Source organism: Asparagus officinalis, chromosome 1 (assembly GCF_001876935.1).
Source record: "Asparagus officinalis chromosome 1, Aspof.V1, whole genome shotgun sequence".
Classification (NCBI taxonomy): Eukaryota; Viridiplantae; Streptophyta; class Magnoliopsida; order Asparagales; family Asparagaceae; genus Asparagus; species Asparagus officinalis.
Window position 1 is genome coordinate 7,388,923 of NC_033794.1, and position 12,104 is coordinate 7,401,026.

The 12,104-nt window shown below is 36.3% G+C and overlaps 1 protein-coding gene across 1 annotated transcript in view; it reads left to right on the forward strand.

Annotated features, from left to right (window-relative positions):
• The window catches only part of LOC109847856, a 29,805-nt gene extending 26,584 nt beyond the window's left edge, over positions 1-3,221 (forward strand). Inside the window, exons 2-4 of the mRNA XM_020417091.1 lie at positions 1,391-1,719; positions 2,253-2,524; positions 2,603-3,221. Of these exons, the coding sequence (XP_020272680.1) occupies positions 1,400-1,719; positions 2,253-2,524; positions 2,603-3,036 (1,026 nt within the window). The 5' untranslated portion in view covers positions 1,391-1,399 and the 3' untranslated portion in view covers positions 3,037-3,221. The remainder of the gene's footprint in view (positions 1-1,390; positions 1,720-2,252; positions 2,525-2,602) is intronic.

The following is a 12,104-nucleotide window of genomic DNA, read 5'->3' on the forward strand; positions in this document are numbered from 1 at the left end:
TAGATTTGATTGGAATACTCATACCACCAAGATGTATTTTCTTTTCGGGAACCCAGCTCTTAGAAACTTCAAAGTTAAGCGTGCTTGGCCTGGAGAAATTCTAGGATGGGTGACCCCCCTGGGAAGTTTTCCAGGAAGCACGTGAGTGAGGACAAAACATGCTAAAAAGATATGTGGTGGTTTGTGAGGCCGGTCCATCAGATCTAATAGCGTACCGACTCCGGGATTCCGGGGCGGGGCATTACAACGTTCTTTTCAGCCCAAGGGAAAAAATTTCACAGAGTCCAAATTTCCAATTTTATGAGCTTTAACTCATGATTTTTGTCCATTTTCATTCATTTCGACCCAAGAAAAAAAATTCACATAGTCCAAAAATCATGATTTCATGGGCTATAACCCATAAAATTTGGCCATTTTTACTCATTTCCACCCAATGGCAAATATCTCCACGAAGTCTAAAATTCATGATTTCATAAGCTGTAACCCACGAAATTTGGGCATTTTTAGTTGTTTCAACCCATTCATAGATAATTATGCAGTGACAAATATTCACATTTCATGAGCTATAAACCCATAAATTTTGGCTATTTTTACTCATCCACCCAATGGAAAATATCTTCACAAAGTCTAAAATTCATGATTTCATGAGCTATAACCCATAATTTTTGGGCATTTTTAGTTGTTTCGACTCATTCACAAATAATTTTGCAGTGGCAAATATTCATGTTTCATGATTTATGATTTTTAGCCATTTTAATCATTCCTATCAATTGTCAAATAATTTTGTGATATTAAAATTTTATATTTTCATGAGCTATAACCAACTATTTTTGTGAGTTTTCGTTCATTTCGAACCAAGTGAAAGGATATGTGATGCACATAAAATCACACATCTCAAATATAGCCACGATATGCATCTTGCATAGGATTTGTATCCTTTTTACTATCAAAAAGTAGTAGATAGACCGGTTTGATACTCGTTGATATATTTCGTGGTTGGCTGTGTTGCCTTTGTGTGTAAACTAGGAAAATAATGCAATTTATGGGGGTATGATGAGCGTTAGATATAAAATAAATATTCATAACCACCCACTACGTAAATCAACAACTATAATTAATATAGTGGTCTCTCAACTACTTTATTGATAATAGTGACGATCTAAATCCCATTCACCTGGGCAGACATCTCAAAGAAAAATCTAAGAGATAAAATTTTGGTGGAGAATGCTCTAAGTGTACTTAAATTTATAGGAGCTACACTCGTGCTAGTTAGAATGCAGTAAGTATAATATTTTTGTTCAGTAAAAAATTCAACGTCCTTCCTCTTACTCGCTAATTACAATGAGAAATCAATCATGACCATCCTCCCTTCAAAACTCATGTCTTACAGGTGATCGGCATGAGCATGAGAAACGAACTCCGCGGCCCAAACCAAACCCGGCCTGCTTGGTACCGAAACGTCGCTCGCGGAGCCCAAACGATCCACAAGGCCAACCCAAACGCTCTCGTGATAGTCTCGGGCCTAAGCTTTGATACGGACCTAAGCTTCTTGGCCCAGAGCCCACTTAGAAATAACTACGACAACAAGCTAGTCCTGGAGGCTCATTGGTATGCATTCAGTGAGGGCAAGAGACAAGAATGGGCCGAGAAGCCGCTGGCCCAAGTTTGTCCCGGCTCGGCCGAGAGATTTGACGCCCGAGCAGGCTTTTTCACTCGCAGGTAACGTTTCAAACGAATCGAACATTGAGTTTTTCATATTTGTTTGATCGAAATCTTCGAACGCGTATCTGAGAATTCTAATTTCCTTCTCCAGATTTGTAGAATCTAAATTCGTGTATGAATGCGTCTCTAATATCAATAGGTAGACATATAGTTTAATCCCAAATACTCCATGAATGTGAGAGACTATTTTTATTTGATTAAACTACTTGTTTCGTAATAGCATTCAAATTCATCATTGGAAATTATTCATGTTGTACAAGTCTATAATTTGAATATGCTGTTTAAGTTTGAATCGAGACTCTTATCTCTTTCAAGTTAATAAAAGGGATCAAATATCTCGCGATGAGCGAATAACATAAATTATAAGGGGTTAAATTCTAAACGAATGTTCGACATCAAAAGAGTTGAATATGCAAATGCTCATATGTGATTCGTTTGATAAACAAATACTAGAATTTATTTGATTCCTCTTAAATGCTCTTCTGAACAAATACCAGACTATTTAGTAATTATTCGATCAATTCTTGCAGGGTAAACGGAACGGTACCTTTGTTCGTAAGCGAGTTCGGTGGCGACCAACGGGGGACTAATCGGGCCGACAACAGTTTTTTAAGTTGTTTTATGGCCTTCGCTGCTGAGAGAGATCTGGATTGGGCCTTATGGGCCTTACAAGGAAGCTACTATTGGAGAAGTGGGGTCGAAGGGTTTGAGGAGACCTACGGGGTTCTCGATTCGGGCTGGGCCCGGCCCAAGTACCCAAAATTTAGAGAAAAATTTCGGTTCATTCAAGAAATGATCCAAGGTATGGCTTGGCTAATGCACTTACTCGCTTAGTGATTTTGTGCGATAGTGTGACTTTGTTTCGAATTCTTTGTTGTAGACCCTCGATCATCTACTGGATTTTATCAGATCATCTATCACCCTCCGACCGGTCAGTGTCTGGCTCATGACAGGGAAAACAACGTCGTCGTGCTGAGAGATTGCGAGGGTCGTGCACGTTGGAGGTACAACGGAGAAGGAGACCCGATACTTTTGGTTAGTAACGCTACGGTTTGTTTGAGATTAGTAGGGGTTGGACAACCAGTGCAGGTTTCAGAGAAATGCGACGATACGCAGAGTTTCTGGAGAGTAGGATCGAGTGCAGGATTCGGATTGATCGGAGAGTATGCGAACGGAACAGAATTGTGTATGGAGAGAGATTCGGCGGACGCTTCTCTAGTTTTGACAAGGGAGTGTATTTGTCGCCACGGTTCTGCTTGTTCCGATGACCCTAGGCATCAGTGGTTCAAAATAATTTCTTCGAACATAGTTTAATTAGATATTATACAGTTTGTTTTGAGTTTTATTATAGTGTGAGGACGAGTGTTACTTCTGTCACGCTGGTCAAGTGACGGTGGCATCGAGTGATGATTGTTTACTCTCTTTTTTTTCGTTTAATTTTGGAAAGAGGAAAAAAAAAAATACAGCGACTGAATCAAGATTTAACTTATATAATTGAACTTCATTTGCTCCCATTGCGGTAGTTTCTATTTGTCTTCTGAAGTTCTTACTGTTTCTACCACATATATATTATCATATGCATTTTCTATAAGATGAGAGTCATTTTATGATAAGCTAAAAATGTAAGGGTTGCTTTAGGATAGGTCATAATGACCATATTGATTATGTTGGATTTAATCTAATAAATCTATTTGTGGGCACATATGATTAATCAATGTGTATTGCTATCTTTCAGGATAACCCACTAAAGTGATCAATTAAGTTGGGTTAATGGGTATTTAAATATAATCATGGGGTTATATGTGCAGATACCAGGTTGTAATTGTGATTTATTGATGGGCTAAATTACAAAATTACAACATCTATAAATAAGGGGTTATGGTCCCTAACCTAGGGTTACATTCTCTAATTCTCTACACCCCCATCTAGCTAGAGAAATTCGGATTTAGAGAAACCCTAAGGTTAGAAGATCCAAAACCCATCTCAAGGTTCATCCATGGATTCAGGTATAAGCTTCCGCTCTTTTGATTATTGTTAATCTCTTTGAATTAATCATGGCTATATGGTTTTAGATCTCAAAAGTTTTGATTTAGATCTAACAAGTGGTATCAGAGCCACCTTGATTAATTCTTAGGGATTTAAGTTTTATTGGGTTTTTGATCTTAAATCACTGGTTAAAGATTCAGTTTTGTTCTCGGATGAACAGTAATGTTCGGTGAACAGTAGCAAAATTTTTTTTTCCGGATGAACAGTAAAGTATTTTTCGGATGAACAGTACCTGAAAAAAACGCCGGTGAACAGTAACTTTTTGGAACTTTTTTGGATTTTCCTTTGATTTTTTTTTCTTCAATTTTTCTTGGATCTAGATCAAGAAATTTTTTCCGATTCTGGATCTGGTTTTGAAAATAAAAATCGAGGAATTTTTTGAGTTTGGCGGCGGCGGTTTCAGTTTGAAACCCTAAGGGTTCATGGCGAAAATTAAGGAGGTGGTTACCTCAAACGAACCTCGCGTTCGCTCAATTTTAACCGAGCTTCGCGCTCAACGAACCTCGCGTTCGTTCAATTTTAACCGAGCTTCGCTCTCAACGAACCTCGCGTTCGTTCTAAGGTGATCGCGTTCGTACTTCAGACGAACCTCGCGTTCGAACTTCAGACGAACCTCGCGTTCGTACTTCAGACGAACCTCGCGTTCGTACTTCAGACGAACCTCGCGTTCGTACTTCAGACGAACCTCGCGTTCGTACTTCAGACGAACCTCGCGTTCGTACTTCAGACGAACCTCGCGTTCGTACTTCAGACGAACCTCGCGTTCGTGCTTCAGTCGAGCCTCGCGTTCGAACTTCAGACGAACCTCGCGTTCGTACTTCAGTTGAACCTCGCGTTCATTTTTTTTAACGAACCTCGCGTTCGTTCCCAAGTTGAACCTCGCGTTCTTTTATCAAACGAACCTCGCGTTCGTTCATTTTCAGACGAACCTCGCGTTCGTGCTTAAGTGAGTCTCGTACTCAATACAGTCGAACCTCGCGTTCGAAGTTAAGGGAACTTCGTGTTCATTATGGTTAAGCCTCGGCTTTTCATGGGTCCACTTTGGTATACTTAATTTATTCAATTAAGTTATGGGCCCTAATTAAGCTATGAGACCCCAATTAAGTTTTTGGAAATTCAGTTGATTTAAATTAAAATTTTTTAATTTAAATCTAATTCGGTTTTTAATCAAGTATTTAATTCAAATATTATGACACTAAGGTATTAATGTTGTCTCTCACTCCAATTGATTAATTGAAACAAGAAGTTGCCAAAGTAACCTCTCTTGTGTAGATTGTTCATGAGGAATGTGAGATGTTTGTGTGTATGCTTTCGTGTAAATATTTAATCGGCCCAAAGGAAGGTTAATATTTATTTAGACTGTATACACATCTGCGATGATAAGCGTGTGACAATTATAAGGTTTACATGTGAATAATGAATCGATCCAAAGATAGTTTCATTATTTGACATGAGTTATTGTCAATGTTTGATCATTGCAACAAGGTATCACTTACAAGTTAATATTACTGTCCAAAGACTTGATATTAATGTTGTGCCGGTATCTTGGATGGGGATTGTCATTATTTGAATTTTATTGATTATGGTTATTGATGTGAGCATTTTTGTTTTATTTCAGCTAATGCATCTGCTGCAACAATTTCTGCTAACATCAACTCAATTCCCATGCTAAATGGGACAAACTTCAAGGTTTGGAAAGAGAACATATTAATTGTTCTTGGCTGCATGGATCTTGACTATGCATTAAGAACTGAACAACCCCAACCTCTCAATGCGGATAGCACTCCTGATGCAAAGAAGGAGCATGAGAAGTGGGAGCGTTCAAATCGCATGAGTCTTATGATCATTAAGCGCGGCGTTCCGGAAGCCTTCAGGGGCATAGAATCCGAAGGGATTACTAAGGCTAAAGATTTCCTTGCCGAAATTGAGAAGCGTTTTGCGAAAAACGATAAGGTAGAAACAAGCACGCTTTTAGCTCGCTTGATTTCAATGAAGTATAAGGGCAAAGGAAATATCAGGGAGTACATTATGGAAATGTCTCATATTGCTTCAAAGCTTAAGGCACTTAAACTCGATCTTTGTGACGAGTTATTAGTGCATCTGGTTTTGTTGTCTCTTCCTGCACAGTTTAACCAATTTAAGGTCAGTTATAACTGTCAAAAGGAGAAATGGACTCTAAATGAGCTCATTTCATACTGTGTGCAAGAAGAAGACAGGTTGAAGCAAGATAAGACAGAAAGTGCTCATTTGGCCTATGCCTCTAAGGATAAGGGCAAGAAAAGGAAGAATGATAAGGAAGCTGCTAAGGGTCCAGTTGAGAAGAAACAACATAAGGATAATCAGGGTTGTTTCTTCTGTAAGAAGCCTGGACATGTAAAGAAGGACTGTACAAAATATCACGCCTGGCGTGATAATAAGGGTACGTTCCTTGCTTTGGTCTGTTCTGAGGTTAATTTAGCTTCAGTACCTAGAAACACTTGGTGGTTAGACTCTGGTGCTACTACTCACATAAGTGTTTCTATGCAGGGTTGCCTGAGCTACCGAAAGCCAAGTGATGTTGAAAGACACATCTTTGTGGGCGACGGACAATCGGTAGATGTGGAAGCAATTGGGCACTTTAGGTTGTTGTTAGGAACTGGTTATTATTTGGATTTAAAAGATACTTTTGTAGTACCGTCTTTTAGACGGAATTTGGTTTCTGTTTCTGTATTGGACAAATCAGGTTATTCTTGTTCATTTGGAAACAGTCAATTCAGTTTATCTTTTAATTCAAATGTTGTGGGAACCGGTTACTTGAGTATTTATGACAACCTATATTTGCTTGATACAATTGCTTCTTACAATGAATCCTTGCATGTGGAATCACGTGGTACTAAGCGTAAATTAAATAAGGAAAATTCGGCGTCATTATGGCATAAACGCTTGGGTCATATCTCAAAAGGTAGAGTTGAGCGTCTTGTGTCTGATGGCATTTTGAATTCCCTTGATTTTTCGGACTTCGACGTATATGTTGAATGTATCAAGGGAAAACAGACCAAAGTGAAGAGATTAGGTGCCAACAGATCTTCGAATGTCTTAGAATTGATACATACGGATATTTGTGGGCCATTCCCTACGGAATCCTGGAATGGTCAACAATATTTTATATCATTCATAGACGATTACTCACGTTATGGGCACCTATATCTTATTCATGAAAAATCTGAGTCTCTGGACATGTTCAAAGCCTATAAAGCTGAAGTTGAGAATCAACTCAACAGAAGAATTAAAACCGTCAGATCTGATCGTGGTGGTGAGTACTACGGTAGATATGATGGTTCAGGTGAACAACGTACAGGACCATTTGCTAAGCATGAATGGTGTAGCTGAAAGACGAAATAGGACTCTTAAGGATATGGTAAGAAGTATGATTGCTCATTCTTCTTTACCAGAGTCACTCTGGGGAGAAGCACTTAAGACAGCAGCTTACATTCTGAATAGAGTGCCAAGTAAAGCAGTTGCTAAAATACTTTATGAGCTTTGGACTGGTCGAAAGCCCAGTTTAAAGCATTTACATATTTGGGGATGTCCAACTGAGGCAATGCCTTATAGGCCAAATGAAAAGAAATTGGACTCCAAAACAGTTAGCAGCTACTTTATTGAATACTCTGAACGCTCTAGGGGCTATAAGTTTTATAATCCCACTATAAGGAATATTTTTGAGACGGGAACAACAACATTCTTTAAGGATGTTGAGTTTGGGGGGAGAAATAAGGTTAGAGACATTAGTTTTGAGGAGGAATTGGCTTCAGATCCAATCCATACAGTTACTTTTGACAATATTCAGGTTCCTATACCTGTTGTTGCTCAAGAAGTAAATCCGGAACCTCAAGATGATAATGTTGAACAACTCCCTGTTCCAGAAGAACAAACTCAACAACCTCAAGAACCAGTGCCATTAAGGAGATCCACGAGAGAAAGGAGAAATGCTATTCCGGATGATTATATTGTATTTCTCCAAGAACATGAGGAAAGTAGTGGAATGTTAGAAGATGATCCAATCAACTTCTCTCAGGCCATGAAAAGTTCTAACTCTCAACAGTGGATTGATGCCATGAATGAAGAGTACAAGTCTATGCAAGACAATAAGGTTTGGGAACTTGTCCCATTACCAGAAGGTGCAAAACCAATTGGTTGTAAATGGATTTTTAAAACCAAGCGGGATGCAAATGGTAATGTGGAGAGGTATAAGGCACGTCTTGTGGCTAAAGGCTATACTCAAAAGGAAGGCATTGATTATACAGAGACTTTCTCTCCGGTTTCATCGAAAAACTATTTCAGAATAATCATGGCATTTGTTGCTCATTATGATCTTGAGTTACATCAGATGGATGTTAAGACTGCATTTCTCAATAGAGACATTGATGAGATGATTTATATGGTGCAACCAGAAAACTTTGTGTCAGGAGACCCAAAGAATATGGTTTGCAAATTAAGGAAATCCATCTATGGACTCAAGCAAGCTCCTCGTCAATGGTATCATAAGTTTCAACAAATAGTTATCTCGTTCGGTTTTGAGATGAACATTGTTGATGACTGTGTATATCACAAGTTCAGTGGGAGTAAGTATATTTTTCTGGTTCTGTATGTCGATGACATCTTGCTTGCCACTAATGATATAGGCATGTTGCACGAAACCAAGAGATTTCTATCAAAGAATTTTGAGATGAAAGATCTTGGGGACGCCTCTTTTATATTAGGGATCCAGATACATCGAGATCGCTCTCGGGGTATTCTTGGATTATCACAAAAGAGCTATATCGATAAGGTACTTAAAAGGTTTGGCATGCAAGATTGCAGACCAGGTGACACCCCTGTTGCTAAAGGAGACAAGTTTAGTCTCAATCAGTGCCCTAAAGGTAACCTTGAAATTCAGGAAATGCAGAAGATTCCTTATGCTTCGGCTGTAGGAAGTCTAATGTATGCTCAGGTATGTACGCGTCCGGATATTGCGTACATTGTTGGGATGTTAGGCAGATACTTAAGCAACCCTGGTATGGATCATTGGATAGCAGTCAAAAGGGTTATGAGGTATCTTCAGAAAACAAAAGATTACATGCTCACATACAGAAAATCAGAGAAATTAGAGGTCATTGGGTATTCGGACTCTGATTTTGCTGGATGCCAAGATAGCAGGAAGTCTACATCAGGCTACATTTATATGTTAGCAGGAGGAGCTATATCATGGAAAAGTGTCAAACAAACACTTGTAGCTTCCTCCACTATGGCCGCAGAATTTGTAGCTTGCTATGAGGCATCCAATCAGGGAATATGGTTGCGAAATTTTGTCACGGGACTGCACATTTTGGAAAATGTTGAAAGACCACTAAGGTTATATTTGTGACAATAAATCTGCAGTAATGTATTCCAATAACAACAGGAGCTCAACTAAGTCAAAACATATTGACATTAAGTTCCTGGTTGTGAAAGAAAGGGTACAGAGTGGACAGATATCCATAGAGCACATTGGGACAAACTCCATGATAGCTGATCCTCTTACTAAGGGATTGCCACCTAAGGTCTTTCATGAGCATACTGCTCATATGGGTGTGGTATTATTTGAGGATATTATGTTTTAGTGGGAGTTTGTATTTGTGGTGCTTTATGTTTGTTTGTATTGTCTGATCAGAATAAAGTTTTCAGTTAAGACACTCTGTTACATTATGTTTGGTTTTGACCTCACTAAGGAGGACCAGTTGAAAATAGACATGTACTGATCACATTGCATGTAATTTTCATGCTGCACATCCATGATTGATCTATGTCGTTTGATTGTATTGGTATATGTGACCATTGATGGGTCGAGTCACGATAAATGTGACGAAGGCCGCTTTGATCCTATATTGATATAGTCAATGGACGAGATTGTTCGGAAATACCTTTTCAGTGATAGCAATTTTTGAGCTCATAAGGTTATACACAATTTAAGGAATCATATGGTGCCCAAGTGGGAGATTGTTGGATTTAATCTAATAAATCTATTTGTGGGCACATATGATTAATCAATGTGTATTGCTATCTTTCAGGATAACCCACTAAAGTGATTTCTTAACTTTTTTTTTTTTTTTTTTTTGGTAGAATCTAGGCACAGAGAGCATATCTAAGACAATAATGACAGTGTCACTAACGAATCATGTTCATTTTTATATGAAGTGATCAAAAAAAGAGAAGGATATTTAAGTCAATATATTTCTTTGGAAAGGATGTTAGTTGACTGATTTAGTAGATTCAGGGGTTAAGTGATTGATTTGAGGATAGATATTTTTAAGCCCATGATTAGTGATCATTGATTTTTTTTTTAATTTCATGTTATCCTTTCTTCAAATATCGCGTATACAGTGGAGTGGATGAGGTCCACAAGATAATTAATGATCTATTGCCCAGTGTAAATTTGTTAAACTGAGACCCAAAACAAATAAAACATGTAATATATTGAATCTATCTCATGGGCCACTATGAAGCCCATTTACTGATTTCGGGAGAAATGTTTTGGTAACATTTATTTACTATTTTTTTAGTCAGAGAATAAATGTTTTGGTAACATTTATTTAGTAGACTTTTTATCCCTTGAATTCATCTTTGTTGTTTGCAAGTTTTAAATTTTTTCAATTTCAGGGTATTTTTTTTGTTATTTGAGCTTTTGAGGGTGTTTCTATAATTTTTAAAACATTGAGGATGTTAATTGTAAATTTTAAATTCTTAGGAGGGTGCTGTTAATTTTTAAATTTCATGTTTGTTGTTTTAAGTTTTAAAACCTCTTTTGAGGATAGTTTGTATAATTTTTGAAACTTTTAGATTTTTTTATAATAATTCATATAATAACACGTTAGTTCCTTACCTTAACAAATTAATACCGTGAAGCGGTTTCATATATCTTATTAATCTTATTTTTTAAAAATTATTGAGCTGTAGATAGCTCACACGGGTTTAGATTAGGACATAATTATGATTAAGATATATTAAGATTTAAATGAAATATTGAAAATAGTGGAGGGTGATATTGACCATGCAAAGTTTTTCCCGACTCGTACATTTAAGCGAGTATGACTAGGGTGAATACCATGATTAATTATTTTTAATTTATTTTCATGCTAAAATTTATTTTTTAGTTCTACTTTGATGGTTTTTGCTCACTTGTGTCTCTAAACTTTAGCATTGCGATTATTTATTTTCTTTGATATTAACTTAAATGAGCTACACACAGTTTAAATTTTTATGTTGATAAGTGAATTGACAGAAAATAAATATAATATGTAGTCAATTTGAGTTATCATATTATTTGGATCGACATGAAATTAAGCTTGACCTGAGAGTGTATAGTATTGCAAAAGTATAAAAAATACTTGAAAACATAGTGTTATAAAAAGAATATGCATAATTAAAGCTAATAAGACAAGACGATTGGTTAAAAGTAGGCTTAAATGACACAAAAGAGAATATGGAGTTTGTTCCTAATCTTTGATAGACGTTTAAAAACATCATAAAGATTAATACTAATTAAAGTAAACTTTTATATGATGAAAGCATCCACATAAGCATAGAAAAGTACTATAATGAGTTCTTAAAAGTCTCTTATAAAGAATCCTAATTTACTCAAAAAATAAACTATTTTATAAAATATTTAGAAAATATTGTCTTTCATCCCTTCTGTTTCATTTTTTATTATGTTGGTATTAATCATTCTTCACCTTTATCTTTTTCGATAAAATTAGACTACTTTTAGATGATGAAAAAGGATCGTAAACCTTAAATTGGAAGTTAAATTTATATACTCTTTTCTTTGCTAAGTTTTAAAATTTTAGTCTTTTTGTGACTTTGAATTTTTTGACGGTGCGTTTTACAAATTTTAAAACTTTGAGAGTGCTTTCTAAAAATTTTAAATTTTAAGTTGGGTGCTTGTAATTTTTATGTTTCATGTGTTGGTGATAAGTTTTTGAATGTTAAGATGTATCTTGCAACTCTAACATTTTAAGGGTGTTTTTTTCAATTATTGAAACTTTGGACTATTTTTTCAATTTAAATTTTCAGCGGTCTGCTAGTAATTTTTAGATTTGATATGCAATTGTTATAAGTTTTTAAAATTTTAACATTTTTTGTGATTTTAACTTTTAAAGGAGTTTTTTGTATTTTTTATAACTTTGAGTTTTTTTTTTATAAATTTTAAATTTTCAAGCGCCTAATGGTAATCCCTTGAATTCATTTTTATTTTTTTGCAAGTTTTAAAATTTTAAAATTTTTGGGTACTTTTTTATTATTTGATCTTTTGAGGGTGTTCTACAATTTTAAACGTTGGAGAT